The sequence below is a fragment of the Salmo salar genome, chromosome 12, assembly GCF_965601325.2.
Source record: "Salmo salar chromosome 12, fSalSal1, whole genome shotgun sequence".
In the NCBI taxonomy this organism is placed as follows: Eukaryota; Metazoa; Chordata; class Actinopteri; order Salmoniformes; family Salmonidae; genus Salmo; species Salmo salar.
In genome coordinates, this window is record NC_138302.1 from 47164998 (window position 1) to 47188926 (window position 23929).

Sequence of the window (23929 nt, forward strand, 5' to 3'; positions counted from 1 at the left end):
TTGGCAGGCTAAAAGCAAAATTGTGGAATAACGAAAAAAAACAAAAAAACACAAACACTATTCTACTCAAATCAACAGCTTCTGTTGGGTTCCCCCCCCCCCCCCCCCTCTTTCATGAAAAAAAAAAAAAAAAAACAGACCTGTGCATTACTACTGAATGTTTATTTTCATTAATGAGTGACAAATGCGCACGTGCACACTCATGTACACACTCATAACGTCACACTCGGCCACACAAAGACAAAAGCCCACCAGCAGGGGGGGATCTATTGTGTCCTGGTGTCAGCTCAATGTGACCTCTGGCCATGTGGCCCTGTTAACACAACAATAACTAATCTCAGTAGCTGACCAGGCAGCAAACAAAACACTGGCTGAGGCTGTCGCTGCCTCCGGCAGCACTCTACTCTGCACAGCACTAAACCAGCCACAGCAGCAGAACCATCTGAGAACTCTCCCAGGAGAGAGGGAGCGAGAGAGGCAGAGAGAAATGAGTCGAGGATAAGATCCATAATCCATGCTGCGACTGCTGCAAATCTGACATTGGAAGGAAGATTGGGGTTGCTTAGCTTTTTTTGTGTTATATCTAAAATTGGGAAAGGAGAGAGAGCAATTGCGATATGGGGTGAGAGATGGAGAGAAAAAATTAAGCGAGGTAGTTGAAGATCATTTTAAAGGTGGTAGGAGACTGTCAGGAAAGGTTGCCGGTGCTTATATATGGGTGTGTGTGTGCGCCAAATGAGAGAGAATCCACCCGTTACCAGGCAGGGCCGGCCCTCATCCCACCAGGTGGGATGCAGTGGGAGCGCCTCAGCCACAGACGTGAGGGCAAGAAATGACACACACGCAGGCACACACACACGCTCAAAACAGAGACGGATGCGGAGTACAACGACCTTGCGAGCCACATGCCACCCTGAGACAACCATAACAAAAGCAACGCACAGCAAACTGCAGCAGCTCCACCAGCCCATCCCTTGACAACCCATGGCTCCAGCTCCCTGCGTGCGCCAGGCTTGACTCCCTGTTGGTTCCGGCTCGCCATTTTTTGGTCAGGCGCTTAATGTTTAACCTATTCTTCAGCGAAAGGACCCCGGGCTCAACTGCAATTAAGGTAACTGGATAGCCTTATCCTCTGTGTGCGTGTAACACTTGGAGGTAACGGAAGATTGTATTTGCTCTGAATCAAAATGTTGCTCTGAATCAAAATGTTGCTGAGGGTAGTATGCTATGATGTGTGGTATTAAACATTCCCACAATGAGCTTTCAATTACAAATGCCTAAGAGTGATGGAATATCTGGTTAATTACTCAATCCATTAACAGGTGATAAAATAAAAGCATGGCTCCATGAGAACTAGCAGTGTTTAATCCAACTAATAAATGGTAACAGGTGGTTCACATTTAAAAAAAAAAATCTTGCACACTGGATGATACACTGCTATCCACACATAGTTTGCTTAGTTTCAAAATAAACAACGCCAGTTGACGGTTTCATTTCTTTGAAAAAGTCTCCCATTACCGACAAACAATAAATCAATGGCAGTTTGTCATAAGCAAACAAGACGGCTCTCTCAGAATCAGTAAGCCAAGAATAAGATAAAGTTGAATAGAACCCCCAGGGATTTATCTGTCTGTTGACATAATTACGGCATAGACAAATCTTGTTTGTTTTTTCCTTGATGTCACAATGGCCTGTGTAGTTGATGTGGGAGACCCTTGGGATTTCATTACATACTTGCATAACAAGCCCAATGTCCAAATCTCTTCAACGGGCTGCCACTGATTATCGGGTTCTAGCAAGTCTCCGGTGAATAAGTCTCTCTAGTGTGATATCAGGCAACTGCAGAGGTTGTTATAAGAGCAAAAGTTGTCCCTTTTCTACTGGATTCTTATTGATTCTCCACCAGTGGTAGTGTAATGAATGAAAAGCGATTGAGAAAATGTATGACGATAATTATGGCTATGTGATCCTATTTAGATCCAGGGTATTGTGTATCTAGGAGCTAGAGCATTTCCATATTTCAAAACCTGTATACTGCAAAATACAAACCTTGTTTGCATGGCTAGGTTCAAAATTCAAATGTGCATATCTATCCTGATGTCTATGAGTCTGTCTCTTGCATTGCTTAATGATTCATTTCTTCAACTTCCTGAGCCAGCTTCCTCAGTCCATCTAGCAGCATTATCTATGCATTTCCTCTCTACTCACTTGTATCATGTGTCATCTGTTGTGATCAGATTAATAAGCACTCCATAAAAAGCTACTCATCTTTGCTGTGTGCTGGGTCGTTAAACACCTCTAGAAAGAACCCCGTATGAATTGCAATGAGGAAACCGATTATTCTTAGATTGTAAAACATTGCCAATAATTGTGGTTATTTTTCAATAATCTTCCATAAAAAGTATGTCTTTAAAATACTTTTAATGTCTCAAGTCTGGCTTTGTCATTTTACAGTACAGCATAACCCTGGTCTTTTGCTGCCGGTGGTTGCGTGGTGTCCGTCCAGTGCTGGACTATTATGCTCCAGCTGGAAGGCGCAAAGTGCAGTTTCCTGTTCTGCCTGGGAATATGCATGCTCATCTGTTCGGTCATCTACCTGAGGGCCATGGCTGGCACAGATCCCCAGGGTCAGAGTGGGCCCCTGGGCTGCAGGCCATTCTCTAAGTACTGCCAAGCTTTCCTCCCCAGCACCAAGGGCTCGCCAGCATGGCAACGCCGTGACTGCCAGGTGGAGAGATATCTTCTGGGTATGGGAAGTCGAGGTGGGGACCAGCACTGCTCCCGCCTGGTGAGGGAGCTTCACTTCATCACCAGCCCGCTGAGCCGGGAGGAGGAAGACTACCCTCTGGCCTTCATCCTCACTGTCCACAAGGAGCTGGAGCTGTTGGTGCGCCTGCTGCGGGCCATCTACACGCCGCAGAATGTCTACTGTGTCCACGTGGACGCCAAGGCTCCGCGGGAGTACAGGGAAGCCGTGGAGAGCCTTGTGGGCTGCTTCCCCAATGTGTTCCTGGCCAGCCACAGCGAGATGGTGACCTACGCCGGCTTCTCACGGCTGCAGGCCGACATCAACTGCATGAGGGACCTGGCGGCGTCGCCGGTGCCCTGGAGGAAGGTGCTCAACCTTTGCGGCCAGGACTTTCCTGTAAAGAGCAACATGGAGCTGGTGCGCTACATGCAGAGCAAGGAGTGGAGGGACAGGAACATGACCCCGGGCATCAAGCAGCCTGCAGCTATGAGGCACCGGACTCAGCTGCAGTACAGGGAGGTCAGGGGCTCCCACGTGGCCCCCAAGCGCGGAGGCCTGAAGAAAGGTGCTCCGCCCCACAGGCTACAGATTTACTTTGGCACAGCCTACTACGCACTAACCAAGACCTTTGTGGAGTTTGTACTGAGGAGTCACGTGTCCAGAGACCTGCTAGAGTGGTCCAAAGACACATTCAGCCCAGATGAGCACTACTGGGTGACGCTCAATCACATTAAAGGTAAAGTACAAGTTTACAAACAGCACACAACACAAAAAGCAACTTGTAATCTCTGTAACACAATTGGTTCTGAGCTTATATCAATGCATAGGGACATTTCTAACTGTTAAATCCGTGAGGAAAACAGATAAGACATCTACAATCTTTCCATGAGTGCATAGCTATGTCACGCACAACCTTTCCAATTTGAGATGTATCCCAAAGCAAAAATCTAGGAGACGACATAGCCATGCTTAGTCGATAAATCCTGGTGACCTAGTAACTGAGTTCATGAAAGGCTGACTTACAGTACATTTATTTGGGGTGTTCGAAGATTACTTCTAGCCTTGAAACTTAAAAGGAATGGGTTCAACATGCCTACATTGTTTTAATTAAGTAAACCAGCGTAGCTCAATGACATGTATTTTATGAAGCCCTTTTTACATCAGCAGTTGTCAAAGTGCTTTACAGATAACCAGCCTAAAACCCCAAAGAGAAAGAAATGCAGAAGCACAGTGGCTAGGAAAAAGTCAATAAATATTCCACCCCTTTGTTATGGCAAGCCTAAATACATTCAGGAGTACAAATTTGCTAAACAACAATAAATTGCATGGACTTACTCAGTTTGCAATAATAGTATATAACAGGACTTTTGAATGACTACCTCGTCTCTGTACCCCACACATACAATTATCTGTAAGGTCCCAAAGTCGAGCAATTAATTTCAAACACAGATTCAACAACCCTCCGCTTGTAATCGTTAAGGTCTATGGGGTTTTCATGATTAAAAAAATAAACAGAATGGAGCTAAGCACAGGCAAAGTCCTACAGGAAAACCTGGTTCAGTCTGCTTTCCACCAGACACTAGGAGATGAATTCACCTTTCATCAGGACAAAAACCTAACACACAAGGCCAAATCTACACTGGCGTTGCTTACCAGAGTGGCCGAGCAACATTTTTTTACTTAAACCCACTTGAAAATCGATGTCTAGACCTGAAAATGGCGTCGCAATGATCAACAACCAATTTAATGAGCTTGAATTTTGAAAAGAATAATGGGCAAAGGTTGTACAGTCCAGGCGTGGAAAGCTCTTAGAGACTTACCCAGAAAGACTAAGCTGTAATCGCTGCCAAAGGTGCTGCTACAAAGTATTGACTTACGTAAATGAGATTTCTGTATTTCATTTTCAATAAATTAGCAAAAAAAATGTAATCCATTTTGAATTCAGGGTGTAACAACGGAATGTGGAATAAGTTAAGGGGTACGAATACTTTGAAGGCACTGCAAGTGACATGTGAGAGCCTATAATGAAACGTGAGAATGAGATGATCTGTTTTGGATCGATTATCTGCTCCTAGAAGCGCCAGGAAGTCATGTAGGAGGCGGCTGGGGCGGCAAGATCCGGACAATCAAATGGAGGGACCAAGAGGGGACTGTACACAATGGATGCAAAGGTACAACAACTCCCTATCCCAGTCAAAGTCAGTTTCTACTCTTGACCTCACTTGTCTAGGGCATGTTTTGCTCCTTGATTCCAGATTAGTCTTCTGATTAGGAAGCAAACTGTTTACACACACAAATCAAAATCGTATGTCACATGCGCCCAACACAACACGTGCTTACTGACAAGCCCTTAACCAACAATGGTTAAGAAAATATTTATTAAATAAACTAAAGTTAAAAAAGCAACAATAAAATAAGAGGCTATATACACGGGGTACCGGTACCGAGTCAAGGTGCAGGGGTACAGGTAACTGAGGTAATATGTACACTAGAAGACAAGTACATTAACAAGACTGTTTAGTTTGAGAAACAGACACTTCACAAGTCCTCAACTGGCAGCTTCATTAACCTGTTATGGCTAGGGGGCATATTTTCACAGCTGGATAAAAAACGTACCTGATTTAATCTGGTTACTACTCCTGCCCAGTAACTAGAATATGCATATAATTATTGGCTTTGGATAGAAAACACTCCAAAGTTTCTAAAACTGTTTGAATGGTGTCTGTGAGTATAACAGAACTCAAATGGCAGGTCAAAACCTGAGAGATTCCTTTACAGGAAGTGGCCTGTCTGACCATTTCTTGAACTTCTTTGCCATCTCTATCTTTTACAAAGGATCTCTGCTCTAACGTGACACTTCCTACGTCTTCCATGGGCGCTCAGAGCCCGGGAAAAACCTGAATGTCGTCATCCCAGCCCCAGGCTGAAACACATTATCGCCTTTCTCAAGTGGCCGATCAAGGGACTGTGGGCTTAGGCGCGTGCCCTGGCCGCCCCCGTCTTTGTGATTTTTCCTCTGTTTGCCGAAAAGGAGATTCCCGGTCGGAATATTATCGCTTTTTTACGAGATAAAATTGCATAAAAATTGATTTTAAACAGCGGTTGACATGCTTCGAAGTACGGTAATGGAATATTTAGAATTTTTTTGTCACGAATTGCGCCATGCGCACGACCCTGATTTACCATTTCGGATAGTTTCTGGAACGCACGAACAAAACGCCGCTATTCGGATATAACGATGGATTATTTGGGACCAAACCAACATTTGTTATTGAAGTAGCAGTCCTGGGAGTGCATTCTGACGAAGACAACAAAAGGTAATCAAACTTTTATAATAGTAAATCTGATTTTGGTGAAGGCTAAACTTGCCGGGTGTCTAAATAGCTAGCCCGTGATGGCTGGGCTATGTACTTAGAATATTGCAAAATGTGCTTTCACCAAAAAGCTATTTTAAAATCGGACATATCGAGTGCATAGAGGAGTTCTGTATCTATAATTCTTAAAATAAGTGTTATGCTTTTTGTGAACGTTTATCGTAATTTAGTAAATTGTTAGTAAATTCCCCGGAAGTTTGCGGGGGGTATGCTAGTTCTGAACGTCACATGCTAATGTAAAAAGCTGGTTTTTGATATAAATATGAACTTGATTGAACAAAACATGCATGTATTGTATAACATAATGTCCTAGGGTTGTCATCTGACGAAGATCAACAAAGGTTAGTGCTGCATTTAGCTGTCTTCTGGGTTTTTGTGACATTATATGCTAGCTTGAAAAATGGGTGTCTGATTATTTCTGGCTTGGTACTCTGCTGACATAATCTAATGTTTTGCTTTCGCTGTAAAGCCTTTTTGAAAATCGGACAGTGTGGTTAGATAAAGGAGAGTCTTGTCTTTAAAATGCTGTGAAATAGTCATATGTTTGAAAAATTGAAGTTTTTGTATTTTTGAGGAATTTGTAATTCGCGCCACGCCTATCATTGGATATTGGAGCAGGTGTTCCGCTAGCGGAACGTCTAGATGTAAGAGGTTAAATAGTACCCGCAAAACACCAGTCTCAACGTTAACAGTGAAGAGGCGACTCCGCGATGTTGTCCTTCTAGGCAGAGTTGCAAAGAAAAAGCCATATCTCAGACTATCCAATAAAAAGAAAAAAGATGGGCAAAAGAACAGACACTGGACAGAGGAACTATAACACTAATGTACTTGTCCTCTTGCTAAGGTATGCACCAGGGCCTCACACTTTTCTATTCTGGTTATAGCGAGTCTGCGCTGTTCTGTGAAGGGAGTAGTACACAGCGTTGTACGAGATCTTCAGTTTCATGGCAATTTCTCACATGGAATAGCCTTCATTTCTCAGAACAAGAATAGACTGATGAGTTTCGGAAGAAAGGTCTTTGTTTCTGGACATTTTAAGCCTGTAATTGAACCCACAAATGCTGATGCTCCAGATACTCAACTAGTCTAAAGAATTCCAGAAGATTGACATCATTTGAGTCAAATGGAGGTGTACCTGTGGATGTATTGCAAGGCCTAGCTTCAAACTCAGTGCCTCTTTGCTTGACATCATGGGAAAACCAAAAGAAATCAGCCAAGACCGCCACAAGTCTGGTTCATCCTTGGGAGCAATTTCCAAACGCCTGAAGGTACCATGTTCATCTGTACAAACAATAGTACGCAAGTATAAACACCATGGGACCATGCAGCAATCACACCGCTCAGGAAGGAGACGCATTCTGTCTCCTAGAGATGAACAAACTGTGGTGCGAAAACTGAAAATCAATCCCAGAACAACAGCAAAGGACCTTGTGAAGATGCTGGAGGAAACAGGTACAAAAGTATCTATATCCACAGTAAAACGAGTCCTTAATCGACATAACCTGAAAGGCCGCTCAGCAAGGAAGAAGCCACTGTCCCAAAACAGCCATAAAAAAAAGCCAGACCACGGTTTGCAACTGCACATGGGGACAAAGATCATACTTTTTGGAGAAATGTCCTCTGGTCTGATTAAACAAAAATAGAACTGTTTGGTCATAATGACCGTCGTTATGTTTGGAGGAAAAAGGGGGAGGCTTGCAAGCCGAAGAACACCATCCCAACCGTGAAGCACGGTGGTGGCAGTATCATGTTGTGGGGGTGCTTTGCTGCAGGAGGGACTGGTGCACTTCACAAAATAGATGACATCATGAGGAGAGAAAATTATGTGGATATATTGAAGCAACATCTCAAGACATCAGTCAGGAAGCTAAAGCTTGGTCACAAATGGGTCTACCAAATGGACAATGACCCCAAGCATACTTCCAAAGTTGTGGCAAAATGGCTTAAGGACAACAAATTCAAGGTATTGGAGTGGCCATCACAAAGCCCTGACCTCAATCCCATAGAACATTTGTGGGCAGAACTGCAACCAACTTTCTATGGCTTGTTTTAATAATATAAATATTTGAGATGATTTTATTTTCAAATAACTGAAAGTGACAGGATGTAATCTGAATAAAAAGAAAAAGGCCACTCTTGAACATGGGGTGAGACATTCTACTAGAGAGTGAGTTCGGATTTAGGTATAGCTTTTGTGTGACTGAAGCCTTGTGAGAGGTCTAGTTGTTTAATATTTAATAATTTCTGCCCTCCGAATTCATATTCATTATATAAATAGTCCTGTTTAATGTTGCCTGGCTAGCCATTCCAAAAACAATTGAATATTTTTTGCTCATATAATTTGAAAAACAAGTTGCTAGGTGTAGGCAAGGCCATAAGTGAAGACACTTGCTAGTTGACACTTGCCAGCATGCGCTGGAGTACACCTGGCCTTGTGAATGCTGACCTGTTTAAAGGTCTTACTCACATTGGCTACGGAGAGTGTGATCACAGTTGTCCGGAACAGCTGGTGCTCTCATGCATGCTTCAGTGTTGCTTGCCTTGAAGCGAGCATAGAAGGCATTTAGCTTGTCTGGTAGGCTCGCATCACTGGGCAGCTCATGGCTGGGTTTCCCTCTAATCCGTAACAGTTTGCAAGCCTTACCACATCCGACGAATGTCAGAGCCTGTGTAGTACGATTCAATCTTAGTCCTGTATTGACGCTTTGCCTGTTTGATGGTTCATCTGATGGCATAGCAGGATTTCTTACAAGCGTCAGGATTAGTGTCCCGCTCTTTGAAAGCAGTAGCTCTAGCCTTTAGCTCGGTTGCAATGTTGCCTGTGATCCATGGCTTCTGGTTGGGATATGATACGTACGGTCACTGTGGGGATGACGTCATTATGCACTTATTGATGAAGCTAGTGATTTATGTGGTGTACTCCTCAATGCCAGCGGATGAATCCCCTAACATAGTCCAGTCTGTGCTAGCAAAACACTCCTGTAGCTTAGCATCCGCATCATCTGACCACTTCCATATTGAGCGAGTCACTCGTACTTCCTGCTTTAGTTTTTGCTTGTTAGGTTCTAAATATCAGAGTAAGAACTCAATGGACACTATGAAAGCATAGGCCAAGTTTATTCACCCCAAAGGATCGAACACCTGAACAGACAAAAACACATTTCCAAAAGTGGTAATATATATACCCCAATTTAGGTGGGCTCCTCCTTCTTGCTAAACATGGCATATATACTGCTAGGCAGGAAATTATGTGATACGGGCAATAAACGGTTCCTTCTCTCTTAATGTGACCTGACCTCGACCCCCTTCATCACCAATCCACGGCTTTCTCCCCTCATCAGTGCTGCCACGTGATCGTTTTCCCTGCACATTCCAAGCTTAATTGCACCCACCATATGCATTCCTCCCACAGATAACCATTAACTTCTGGTGTAGACCCTCTAGACCAGTGGTTCCAAAACTTTTTATAGTCCCATACCCCTTCAAAACATTCAACCTCCAACTGCGTACCCCCTCTAGCACCAGGGTCGGCGCACCTTCAAATGTTTTTTTTGTTGCCATCATTGTAAGCCTGCCACGCACACTATACATTTATTAAACATAAAAATGAGTGTGAGTTTGTGTCACAACCCAGCTCGAGGGAAGTGACAAACAGCTCTTATAGGATCAGGGCACAAAATATAATAATAATAATCAATAATTTTACTCTTTATTTAACCATCTTACATATAAAACCTTATTTGTTCATCGAAAATTGTGAATAACTGAGAAGGGTGTGCTTAAAAGGATGCACATAACTCTACAATGTTGGGTTGTATTGGAGAGAGTCTTAAATCATTTTCTGCACAGTCTGTGTCTGTATTTAGTTTTCATGCTAGTGATGGCCAAGAATCCACTCTCACAAAGGTACGTGGTTGCAAAGGGCATCAGTGTCTTAACAGCACGATTTGCCAAGGCAGGATACTCTTGAGAGCAGCCCAATCCAGAAATCTGTCAGTGGCTTCTGATTAAATACAATTTTCACAGAAGCGCTTGTTGCAATTTCGATGAGGCTCTCTTGTTCAGATATTGGTAAGGGGACTGGAGACAGGGCATGAAAGGGAGAACGAATCCAGTTGTTTGTGTCTTCCGTTTCGGGAAAGTACCTGCGTAATTGCGCACCCAACTCACTCAGGTGCTTCGCTATATCACAATTGACATTGTCCGTAAGCTTGTGTTCATTTGCACACAAAAAACTAAATCATACAATGATGGAAAGACCTGTGTGTTGTCCTTGTTAATGCAGACAGAGAAGAGCTCCAACTTCTTAATCATTGCCTCAATTTTGTCCCTCACATTGAATATAGTTGCGGAGAGTCCCTGTAATCCTAGATTCAGATCATTCAGGCGAGAAAAAACATCACCCTTATACGCCAGTCGTGTGAGAAACTCGTCATCATGAAAGTGGTCAGAAAAGTGAAAATTATGGTCAGTAAATAAAACTTTAAGCTCGTCTCTCAAGTAAAAAAAACGCATCAATACTTTGCCCCTTGATAACCAGCGCACTTCTGTATATTGTAAAAGCGTTCGTTGCATGGTCGCTGCCCATATCATTGCATAGTGCAGGGGCCTTGCTTTAACAAAGTTACCCATTTTCACTGTAGTGTCCAAAACATCTTTCAAGCTGTCAGGCATTCCCTTGGCAGCAAGAGCCTCTCGGTGGATGCTGCAGTGTACCTAAGCTTGGAAATGAGACCCTTAAACCCAGACTTGGATCACATACCCACTCCACTGAATAGCAGGCTAGTGATTGCTTTGCAACCCTTGCAGTTAGCCACTGATTCCTTCCAAACCACTCATTGTTGAATTTGCAATTTCCAACTTCTTGTGTAATGTTTATGTCCAATGAGCACCAATACGTTTAATCTATAATTTCTCTTCATATGAAAAGGATTTGACAGTAGATTGTCGACAGAAGATGAATGTGCAAGTAGAGATACTGGGGTGCAAAGGAGTAAAAAAAAAATAACATGGGGATGAGCTAGTTGGGTGAGCTATTTACAGATGGGATATGTACAGGTGCACAAACTTTAAGCATCAGCTATCTGAGCAGCTTACTGATCACTGCAGCTGTACACAGCCCATCTGTAAATAGCCCAGCCAACTACCTACCTCATCCCCATATTGTTTTTATTTACTTTTTTTGCACACCAGTATTTCTACTTGCACATCATCATCTGCACATCTATCCCTCGTGGTCATTTGCCAAATTGTAATTACTTCGCTACTATGGCCTATTTATTGCCTTACCTCCTTATGCCATTTGCACACACTATATATAGACTTTTTCTATTGTGTTATTGACTGTACGTTTGTTTATTCCATGTGTAACTCTGTGTTGTTGTTTGTGTCGCATTGCTTTGCTTTATCTTGGCCAGGTCACAGTTGTAAATGAGAACTTGTTCTCAACTGGCCTACCTGGTTAAATAAAGGTGAAATAATTTTTTTTTAAAACAGGTGCAATGATAGGTAAGCTGTTCTGACAGCTGGTGCTTAAAGTTAGTGAGGGAGATATGAGTCTCCAGCTTCAGTGATTTTTGCAATTCATTCCAGTCAATGGCAGCAGAGAACTGGAAGGAAAGGCGGCCAAAGGGGGAGTTGGCTTTGGGGGTGACCAGTGAGATATACCTGCTGGAGCGCGTGCTACGGGTGGGTGTTGCTATGGTGACCAGTGAGCTGAGATAAGGCGGGGCTTTACCTAGCAAATACTTAGATGACCTGGAGCCAGAGTGTTTGGCGACGAATATGAAGCGAGGGCCAGCCAACGAGAGCATACAGGTCGCAGTGGTGGGCAGTATATGGAGCTTTGGTGACAAAACGGATGGAACTGTGACATACTACATCCAATTTGCTGAGTAGAGTGTTGGAGGCTATTTTGTAAATAACATCGCCGAAGTCAAGGATCAGTACGATAGTATGTTTGGCAGCATGAGTGAAGGATGCTTTGTTGTGAAATAGGAGGCCAATTCTAGATTTAATTTTGGATTGGAGATGCTTAATGTGAGTCTGGAAGGAGAGTTTACAGTCTAACCAGACACCTAGGTATTTGTAGTTGTCCACATACTCTAAGTCAGACTAGACGGGCAGGCGGGTAGCGATCGGTTGAAATGCATGCATTTAGTTTTACTTGCGTTTAAGAGTGGTTGGAGGCCACGGAAGGAGTGTTGTATGGCATTGAAGCTTGTCTGGAGGTTTGTCAACACAGTGTCCAAAGAAGGGCCAGAAGTATACAGAATGATGTCGTCTGCATAGGAGGTGGATCAGAGAATCACCAGCAGCAAGAGTGACATCATTGATGTATACAGAGAAAAAAGTTGGCCCAAGAATTGAACCCTGTGGCACCCCCATAGAGACTGAAAGAGGTCCAGATCATAGGCCCTCCAATATGACACACTGAACTATCTGAGAAGTTGTTCGTGAACCAGGAGAGGCAGTCATTTGAGAAACCAAGGCTGTTGAGTCTGCCGATAAAGAATGCAGTGATTGACAGTCGAAAACCTTGGCCAGGTCGATGAATACGGCTGCACAGCATTGTCTTTTATCGATGCCGGTTATATTGTTTAGGACCTTGAGCTGTTTGTTAACTTGGCTTTCGAACACTTTAGAAAGGCAAGGTAGGACAGATATAGGTCTGAAACAGTTTGGGTCTAGCGTGTCTCCCCCTTTGAAGAGGGGAATGACCGCGGCAGCTTACCAATCTTTAGGGATCTCAGACGATACGAAAGAGAGGTTGAACAGGCTAGTAATAGGGGTTGCAACAATTGTGGCGGCTAATTTTAGAAAGAGAGGGTCCAGATTGTCTAGCCTCTCTGGGCTAGGCGGGACGAATTCGTCCCACCTACGCAACAGCCAGTGGCGCGATTTTCAAATATCTTAAAAATCCTATTACTTAAATTTCTCAAACATATGACTATTTTACAGCTATTTAAAGACAAGACTCTCGGTAATCTAACCACACTGTCCGATTTCAAAAAGGCTTTACAACGAAAGCAAAACATTAGATTGTCAGCAGAGTACCAAGCCAGAAATAATCAGACACCCATTTTTCAAGCTAGCATATGTCACAAAAACCCAGAAGACAGCTAAATGCAGCACTAACCTTTTACAAACTTCATCAGATGACACACCTAGGACATCATGTTACACACAGCATGCATTCTTTTGTTCAATAAAGGTCATATTTATATATAAAAACAGCATTTTACATCGGCGTCTGACGTTGACTAACTATTTTCCCCTCAAATGCGTCCCGGGAAACAGTGCTACAATTCCCTAAATTACTATTCGAAAACAATTTTTTAAATTTATATTGTCAATCTAACATTTATAGATGAATATCTCTTGAGAACACCTGTCATACCAGATTTTAAATTAACTTTACTGGGTAATCACACTTTGCGATAAAAGGAGATGCGATACTCAGAAAATTAGCCAGGAAAACTAGCGCGGCGCCATCTTGGAACAATCGCAAGTCACATCTGATCTTGTATAATATTGTCAATAATCGCCTACCTTTAGTTGTCTTCATCAGAAAGCACTTCCAGGAATCCCAGGTCCACAGATGTATTTTCGGTCGAAAAAGTCCATCCTTCATGTTCCATTAGCCTGCTGTTGGTAGCGCGTCCTAGGGCTGTCTCCAAATGCTCCGACGTGCGCGGGACTGCAGTTTCGGAAAATGAGATTTTTCCCTCCTTTAGGTTCGTTCAAACATGTCAAACGTTGTAAAACATTAATCTTCAGGGCCTGTAACACCAAGAGAGCCAATAAGATTCGACGGGGACGGTTGCAGAGTGTTTTAAAACGTTTCCAAAGGTGGGGGTAGACTGGGCCGCCGACGTCATAATGGTGATGGCCCATCCCCTGTGACCAATTTCCAATGCGTCTCATTCACTGAGTTTCGACTGTAGAAGGCTCAAACCACTGTGAAAAGACTGGGGACATCTAGTGGAAGCAATAGGAAGTGCTCAATGAACCATTGTTAACGGTGTGATTAATAGGTAAAGATGTGAAGTCGAGTCCACAATTCAGAATTCCACTTCCTGTTTCAATCGGTCTCGGGGTTTTGACTGCCATATGAGTTCTGTTATACTCACAGACACCATTCAAACAGTTTTAGAAACTTTAGGGTGTTTTCTATCCATATATAATAAGTATATGCATGTCCTAGCTTCTGAGTTTGATTAGTAGGCCGTTGAAAATGGGACCGAATTTTTTTCAAAATGCGCTGTGGCGCCCCCTATCCTAGGGTATCCTCAAGAGGCTAGCCCAGCTGATTTGTACGGTTCCAGACTTTGCAGCTCTTTCAGAACATCACCTATCTGGATTTGGGTGAAGGAGAAATGGGGGAGGCTTGGGCAAGTTGCAGAGCTGTTGACCGGGGTAGGGGTAGAAAGGCATGCTCGCTGAAGTGTTTTGGGGAGCGTTTGACAGTGATGAGGGGTGGTCGTTTGACCGCGGACCCATTACGGACGCAGGCAATGAGGCAGTGATCGCTGAGATCCTGGTTGAAGAAAGCAGAGGTGTATTTAAACGGCAATTTGGTCAGGATGATCTCTATGAGGGTGCCCATGTTTACGGATTTAGGGTTGTACCTGGTAGGTTCCTACCAGGTATGGCCAGGGTGTTAAGCATACCCCAGCTTAGGTCACCTAGCAGTACAAAGTCTGAAGATAAATGGGGGGGCAATCAATTCACATATGGTGTCCAGGGCACAGCTGGGGGTTGAGGGGGGTCTATAACAAGCGGCAACAACGAGAGACCTATTTCTGGAAAGGTGGATTTTTAAAAGTAGAAGCTCAAACTGTTTGGGCACAGACCTGGATAGCATGACAGAACTCTGCAGGCTAACTCCACCCCCTTTGGCAGTTCTACCTTTGCGGAAAATGTTGTAGTTGGGGATGGAAATTTCAGAATGTTTGGTGGCCTTCCTAAGCCAGGATTCAGACACTGATAGGACATCAGGGTTGGCGGAGTGTGCTAAAGCAGTGAGTAAAACAAACTTAGGGAGGAGGCTTCTGATGTTAACATGCATGAAACCAAGGCTTTTACGGTTACAGAAGTCAGCAAATTATCGTGCCTGGGGAATAAGAGTGGAACTGGGGGCTACAGGGCCTGGGTTATCCTCTACATCACCAGAGGAACAGAGGAGGATTAGGATAAGGGTACGGCTAAAGGCAATAAGAACTGGTCGTCTAGTGCGTTGGGGACAGATAATTAAAGGGGCAGATTTCTGTGCGTGGTAGAATATATTCAAGGCATAATGTACAGAGAAGGGTATGGTAGGATGTGAGTACAGTGGAGGTAAACCTAGGCGTTGAGTGACGATGAGAGGTTTCGTCTCTGGAGGCACCAGTTAAGCCAGGTGAGGTTTCCGCATGTGTGTGAAAAGGGACAAAAGAGCTATCCAAGGCATTGTTAAAGAATAAGCAGTCCATAAACTGACATAAAAAGCCAGTAGGACCAAATCCTAAGAATATAGAAACACAACCATTAAGCATTTCCTAATCGAAATTGACAACTATTACTTCCCATTGCAAAAAACATTTCACATTTAGCACACAAAGTTACCGGTGCCTTAGAATGTGTAATTCCCCCAAATTCTAAGAATTTATGAAAATGACCATATCTTACGTAGTCTTTTGTCAGAAAATATATATTTTTTTAAAGTGCCATTCTTCCTGGTGTTGTAAATTAAATCAAACCTCCATGCTTCACGGTGGGAACCACATATAGAGATCATCCGTTCACCTACTCTGCATCTCAACGGCGGTTGGAATCAAAAATCTCAAATTTGGACTCAGACCAAAAGGACAGATTTCCATCGGTCTAATGTCCATTGCTCGTGTTTGTTGGCCCAAGCAAGTCTCTTCTTCTTGGTGTCCTTTAGTAGTGGTTTCTTTGCAGGAATTCAACCATAAAAGGCCTGATTCACACAGTCTCCTCTCAACGGTTGATGTTCAGATGTGTCCGTTACTTGAACTCTGTGAAGCATTTATTTGGGCTGCAATCTGAGGTGCAGTTAATTGCAGATTTCCGAGGCTGGTAACTCTAATGAACTTATCCTCTGCAGCAGAGGTAACTCTGGGTCTTCCTTTCCTGTGGCAGTCCTCATGAGAGCCAGTTTCATCAAAGCGCTTGATGGGTTTTGCAACTGAACCTGAAGAAACTTTCACAGTTCTTAATTTTCCGGATTGACTGACCTTCATGTCTTAAAGTAATGATGGACTGTCATCTCTTTGCTTATTTGAGCTGTTCTTGCCATAATATGGACATGGTCTTTTACCAAATAGGGCCATCTTCTGTATACCACCCCTACCTTGTCACAACGCAACTGATTGGCTCAAACGCAATAAGGAAAGAAATTCCACAAATTAACAAGGCACACCTGTTAATTGAAATGCATTCCAGGTGACTACCACATGAAGCTGGTTGAGAGAATGCCAAGAGTGTGCAAAGCTGTTATCAAGGCAAAGGGTGGCTACTTTGAAGAACCTCAAATATATTTTGATTTGCTTAACACTTTTTTGGTTACTACATGATTCCATGTGTGTTATTTCATAGTTGACGCTTCACTATTATTCAACAATGTAGAAAATAGTAAAAATAAAGAAAAACCCTGGAATTAGTTGGTGTCCAAACCTTTGACTGGTACTGTTCATAAGTTATTTTCCAAGAGCTGGCTAACAAGAAGCAAGTGCTCTGCAATAAATAAATAAAAAAACAGTTCCACTCACCAGATGATAATTTGAAACGTAACTTCTTGTTGTTCATGAAAAGGGAGACGCTAACAAATTAGCAACAACATCCTCTTTGATAAGACCTGCTGCTGCCGCTGCAACTAGCCGACAACAAAAGCTAGCTAGACCGTGGGTAAACTATTGCTTGCTATTGTGCAGTGACCTGTTGGCCTTCAAGAAGGCAGAAGTTTCCATATGTTTTTGTAAAAATGGTCCCACCCATTAAGTCAAAATGTTATTGGTTGATTCCACTCCAAAATGTTACCCTTATACAGTTGAATGGCAAATGCCTTTATCTAGCTTCTGATGGCCTAGCCAATGGCTGACTTACCTTGATTTATCTCCCCAGAGACCAGCAAAGAAAAATCCTGGTTGGATATTTTTTATTTATTTTCAGTGTTAACCCTTTCCAACAAAAACATAAGAGATTAAATCAGAACATCGTTGAAAATAATATAATTATAATAATTATTTTATAAATCCTTAGCCCTTCTCTGAAGGTGTAAAGGCCCATTGTTCCCAACTGTGTTTGGATTAGTAATAATTTGTCGAGTGGCTCTATTTTCCCTCAGCGTGCATTTTTTTTCACTATTCTGAATGTCTAAAGAATCCATATGTTGTTCTGAAATATGAACACAGAAATACTGGATATTTTGAACTCTTATTATGGTGCCGATTTAACAAAATTACAATCATGGTCTTGAATTGGACTCGCATTGTTCTGTCCTCGGTTTTGATTCAGTCTCAGACCCCTTGTCCCCCTCCCGGTCTCGGTCTTGACTCGATTTTCTCCGGTCTTGAATTGGTCTCGCCGTAGTTGGTGTGGTCTACAGCTTATCATGAGGTACTCTACCTCAGGCAAGCAAAACCTTGAGACTTCCTTAATACAAAAAATGTCACAGCAGCTGTTATTGACAAATAAACAGACCACCACTCGTCTTACTGGAGGTAGCTGTTCGGTCTTGCCGATGCACGGAAAACCCAGCCAACTGTATATTATCCATGTCATCGTTTAGCCGGTGAAACAAGATATTACAGTTTAATGTCCCTTAAGTAGGACAGTCTCAAATGGAGCTCATCCAGTTTATTCTCCAGTGACTGCTTGTTGGCCAATAGGACGAATGGTAGAGGCAGGTTACCCAGTCGCTGACTAATTCTCACAAGGCACCCGGATCTGCGGCCTCTGTATCTCCGTTTCCTCTTCATGCAAATGATGGGGATTTGGACCTGGTCCGGGAGCAGCAGTAAATCCTTTGCGTCAGACGCATTACAGAAAAAAAGTATATGTCCAGTTCGGGGTGAGTAATCACTGTTCTGATATCCAGAATCTCTTTCCGGTCATAAGAGACGGTAGCAGAAACATTATGTACCAAAAAAGTTACAATGCGGAAACAATTTAATTAAATTGCACAATTGGTTATGAGCCCGTGAAACGGCAGCCATCCCCTCCGGCGCCATTGTTTGAGCAACAGCAGATGATTGAATTTGATACTGATCTGAATCTCATCTTTATGTCCTTTCTGCTGCACGTCTTTCCACAGGCCGCTATGTTAGGGACATCTGCATCTATGGTCTGGAGGATTTGCAGTGGATCATCGACAGAAACAGCATGTTTGCCAACAAGTTCGAGAGCAAGTCCTTCCCAGAAGCTTTGGACTGCCTGGAGCAGTGGCACAGAGACAAGGTCCTGCAGCAAGCCATGGTTCCCATCCAGTCATGGTGGCAACTTGCCACCCAAGGCAATGCCACCTCTCTTTTCAATGCCACGGTAGGACTTTGATGAGGTTGTAGGGTTCTTCCTGACCAAAATGGATGTAGTTCTTCAATACTTGTTGGTTATTGTATCACTTCAGAGGGCTGTACTAAAGTGTGCTGCTAGGGCCTTTTTGCATTTCTGTTGGTGCGTTTTGCTCAAATCTTGAGAAAGTCACTGCATGGACACGCAATCAAAAGCTAAACGACAATTATCTGACATTGTTCTCCATTCGTAGGAAACTGTTTGCAAGGTGAGCAGGGAAGACTTGTTATTAACATCTCAGTTGTCCTGAAACGCTTTGTGGTAAATTTAGGCTCTGTGTATCACTAAGAGGCACAGTGGCTGAAAGGATGACGCAACCATAATCACTAAGGAATTCACAAGTCTCCCCCCACGTCAAACAAGGACCTTTACTGACCTGTGGTGCACTTTGACAACAGAACCACATACAGTGTGGGAAAAAAGTATTTGATCCCCTGCTGATTTTGTACGTTTGCCCACTGACAAAGAAATGATCAGTCTATAATTTTAATGGTAGGTTTATTTGAACAGTGAGACAGAAATAACAACAATAAAAAATCCAGAAAAACGCATGTCAAAAATGTTATAAATTGATTTGCATTTTAAATGAGTGAAATAAGTATATGACTCCCTCTCAATAAGAAAGATTTCTGGCTCCCAGGTGTCATTTATACAGGTTACGAGCTGAGATTAGGAGCACATTCTTAAAGGGAGTTCTCCTAATCAATCCGATTCCAAACCCTCCACCATGGCCAAGACCAAAGAGCTCTCCAAGGATGTCAGGGACAAGATTGTAGACCTACACAAGGCTGGAATGGGCTACAAGACCATCACCAAGCAGCTTGGTGAGGTGACAACAGTTGGTGTGATTATTCGCAAATGGAAGAAACACAAAAGACCTCCCTCGGCCTGGGGCTCCATGCAAGATCTCACCTCGTGGAGTTGCAATGATCATGAGAACAGTGAGGAATCAGCCCAGAACTACACGGGAGGATCTTGTCAATGATCTCAAGGCAGCTGGGACCATAGTCACCATGAAAACAATTGGTAACACACTACGCCGTGAAGGACTGAAATCATGCAGCGCCCGCAAGGTCCCCCTGCTCAAGAAAGCACATATATTTGCCCGTCTGATGTTTGCCAATGAACATCTGAATGATTCAGAGGACAACTGGGTGAAAGTGTTGTGGTCAGATGAGACCAAAATGGAGCTCTTTGGCATCAACTCAACTCGCCATGTTTGGAGGAGGAGGAATGCTGCCTATGACCCCAAGAACACCATCCCCACCGTCAAACATGGAGGTGGAAACATTATGCTTTGGGGGTGTTTTTCTGCTAAGGGGACAGGACAACTTCACCGCATCAAAGGGACGATGGACGGGGCCATGTACCGTCAAATCTTGGGTGAGAACCTCCTTCCCTCATCCAGGGCATTGAAAATGGGTCGTGGATGGGTATTCCAGCATGACAATGTCCCAAAATACACGGCCAAGGCAACACAGGAGTGGCTCAAGAAGAAGCACATTAAGGTCCTGGAGTGGCCTAGCCAGTCTCCAGACCTTAATCCCATAGAAAATCTGTGGAGGGAGCTGAAGGTTCGAGTTGCCAAATGTCAACCTTCGAAACCTTAATGACTTGGAGAAGATCTGCAAAGAGGAGTGGGACAAAATCCCTCCTGAGATGTGTGCAAACCTGGTGGCCAACTACAAGAAACATCTGACTTCTGTGATTGCCAACAAGGGTTTTGCCACCAAGTACTAAGTCATGTTTTGCAGAGGGGTCAAATACTTATTTCCCTCATTAAAATGCAAATCAATTTATAACATTTTTGACATGAGTTTCAGGATTTTTTTGTTGTTATTCTGTCTCTCACTGTTCAAATAAACCTACCATTAAAATGATAGACTGATAATTTCTTTGTCAGTGGGTAAACGTAGAAAATCAGCAGAAAATATAGTGCTACTATCAGTACATGAAAAAAAACAACCCTGCCATAGGAATTATCAAACCTCTTTTATCGCAACTTTTGTATTTAGCAATGGTGATATTTTAGCAAATTGGGATTGGACAGGGGATCATTATCAAGCCAAGCTGCCACTGTGGTTCATAGGCTGCGTTAACACAAAATATTTTTTTTCTCAGATTATATATATATATTTTTTTACACATTCGATTACATGTTAAAAAATAACCCATTTAAAAGTAAACTATTTTATTGTGTGATTGCCTATTGCAAATAAAGTGGCACTCATTTTATGACAGCTTTATATATGTTTGTCTGTGATTGTTATGTAGTAAATGTGAACATTTTAAGTTAATGCCGCCACTTCAGATAACTGACGTTTTTTCTTGTACTCTACCCAATGATCTATGAAGACATTGACCTGTCAAGCAAGTTCTCATTGTGGTTTCACAGTCTTGTTTAATATATATTATGTACACACTTTATTAGAATACTTATGAAATACACATTGTTATATTTGGTAACATATGCTTGTTTTCCTTATACTCCAATCCCATTCGAAGTGGGTGAAAATTAAAAACACTGACAAAAGCTCTGATGAAGGCCTTGAGGCTGATACGTAAAGCTTAATAAAGAGCAGTAAAAAGGTGTGATTGTTAAAAGGTAAAAATGTTGCGTGTGCTAATCATGACGCGTTAACATTGTTTCCTATTTGTTTTGCAACTATTACAAAAATAGGTTAATAATTATTTAAAGTTACATAAAAAGAATGTCCCACTGTTCTTTGATAATTTCAACTACTGCTAAACAATACCCTCTGAGCTTAGTACTGGCAAAGTACAACCGTATAATAAGCCAAATAGGCCTAAACATTTGCAGTGACATGAAATATTGTTACATTGTGTATGTTGTCAATTTAAGAGAACAGGGTCCAATAAATGTGAATTAGGTTGAGGCAGTTAAGGTGTTCAACTGCCACTTTGACAACAAACCATATTTCTATTGATTTCAAGAAATTTAACATATTAAGGGCTTGAAAGTGGAAATCATACAGCATGTACTTTTTTTAATCCAAAACATGTTTGTTGACTGTAAAGGGAGTTTAGCTATTCACTAAAATTCCCAAATGCTTTGAATACATTAAAACATTTGTTATAAATTCACTTGGTCTTAACTTAGCTTGATCTTTGCTTTGCTTCATGACTTTGCAAAAGGGTTATTGATACGATTTGCACACACAAATCGTATAATCACATGCAGTGCAAATGGACAAGGCACTTGGATCTGTTCCCCCTTGAGAGTTAGCAAGGAAAATTCCCACAAGTGGACGACCACAACAATGCTGCTCTCACGCTCTGATGGAGTCGGAAAGGTGACCTGTTGTGCTGCTCTCCCGATTCCACAGTAGTCCTGAAAACTCGACGTTGGCCAACAGTGACTAGGGTCTGGTTTCAATAATGGACTCTTTTGGCATAGAGGAACTACACCACTGCCTACGTCACTACTTTATCCGCTTGAATAAAATACAAAATAGTAGTTAGCAAGATGGAGATCAGAGGCAGTGATGTAGCTCCTCTATGCTCCCCAAAAATAAAAGAGTCCATCATTGAAATCAGACCCTAGTCAATGTGTGGCCTAGGGTCAGGTTTTCGCAACTAATACCACAGCACCACATGGTTTCCAATCATCTGGCAGCTTCCTCATTTAGCCTGGCTCAGGTTCCGGTCAGCTGGCAGGAGGCATCATGGGATTGGGAATAACGACAGGTACAGGGCTGGGGGGGGGGTTCTGGTTTCCATGACACCGAGGAGGGCTTTAACTGTCGTAAAGTTACAGCACATCAATGTTTCGGAGGTGATCTGCTGTTTCTCAATAGGATTTCCTGTGTATTGTGTGTCCTACTTCACCTATCACATTCTTACCTTAAATAGAACATGTAATCAATACAAATGTGAGAACACAGTGCAGCAGGCATGGTGAATGAGGCACCATGGTACTTTTCTATGTGCAAGATGGCAAACAGATACAGTAACTCCAACATTTTATTTGCTTTCCTTTGCTAAACCACACAGTGTATAATTTTGTAATTTCAAAACAGGGAAATTCGTATCCCCATATCAAGGCAAATAATTGAAGCAATAAGAACAGAAATGGACCTGTGGCCAACTCCATGGACCTCAAAGTAACCAAACAAGTCAAAAACAGCACACCGGAGGGTTAATCATTCACATGTGAGCACAAACAGCTAACTGGTTCACAGTTAGCACCACCTCTATGTACCTGTCTGACAACTGTGCAGGGACACGCCGTCCTAAAGGTTGATTAATCTACAGTAGAAGACACAAACAGCACCACCCTCCATTTGAAAACTCACCCTACTGTCAAAATACAGATGACTGACTATAACAGCAGGTTTTGTGTAACAAAGGAAAATGTGTGGACAGGGTAGTAACTGATTCAATAATAAGAGGGTAGGTTTGCATACAGAACATTCCAATATCTTATTTTAGTACACACTGAAGGCTTGGACTGAAACACATGTGAAAATGCTTTTTCCCCTGCTGCTAATGGGAAAAAAATGAAGATATTGGAGTCTACCTACTTTGTGAGAGCCACCCTTTTATAGGTTTTCCTTAACAACCAAAAAAGTTAACCATGGTGGTACCTTGTTTTGTTACTAATTTGACAAATGTAGTGCACAGCTTGTTGAGTAGATGTGGTGTATGTTTTACAGTGCATTCGGAAAGTATTCAGGCCTCCTCCCTTTTTCCACCTTTTGTTACGTTACAGCCTTATTCTAAAATGGACTAAATACATTTTTTTCCTCCATCTACACACAATACCCCATAATGACAAATCAAAAACAGGTTTTTAGAAATTTTTCAAATGTATATAAGAAAAAAACGTATTTACAAAAGTATTCAGATCCTTTGCTATGAGACTTGAAATTGAGCTCAGGTGATTCCTTATTCCATTGACCATCCTTGAGAAGTTTCTACAACTTGATAGGAGTCCACCTGTGGTAAATTCAATTGATTGGACATGATTTGGAAAAGGCACACACCTGTCAATATAAGGTCCCACAGTTGACAGTGCATGTCAGAGCAAAAACCAACCCAATAGGTCGTAGGAATTGTCTGTAGAGCGCCCGGCCAAACCGAGCAATCGGGGGAGAAGGGCCTCGGTCAGGGAGGTGACCAAGAACTCGATGGTCACTCTGACAGAGGTCCTCTGTGGAGATGGGGGAACCTTCCAGAAGGACAACCATCTCTGCAGCACTCCACCAATCAG

The 23929-nt window shown here is 42.6% G+C and overlaps 2 protein-coding genes across 5 annotated transcripts in view; one reads left to right on the forward strand and one right to left on the reverse strand.

The window, feature by feature from the left end:
• LOC106565284 (replication termination factor 2) overlaps positions 1–23929 on the reverse strand; it is a 53530-nt gene that overhangs the window by 24409 nt on the left and 5192 nt on the right. The window lies entirely within an intron of this gene.
• LOC106565283 (putative beta-1,3-galactosyl-O-glycosyl-glycoprotein beta-1,6-N-acetylglucosaminyltransferase 7) lies at positions 347–21801 on the forward strand. The gene is made up of 4 exons (XM_014132224.3): positions 347–1111; positions 2455–3485; positions 4825–4920; positions 18440–21801. Exons 2-4 carry the CDS (start codon positions 2519–2521, stop codon positions 18676–18678), a joined length of 1302 nt encoding a protein of 433 aa, XP_013987699.1. The 5' UTR covers positions 347–1111; positions 2455–2518; the 3' UTR covers positions 18679–21801.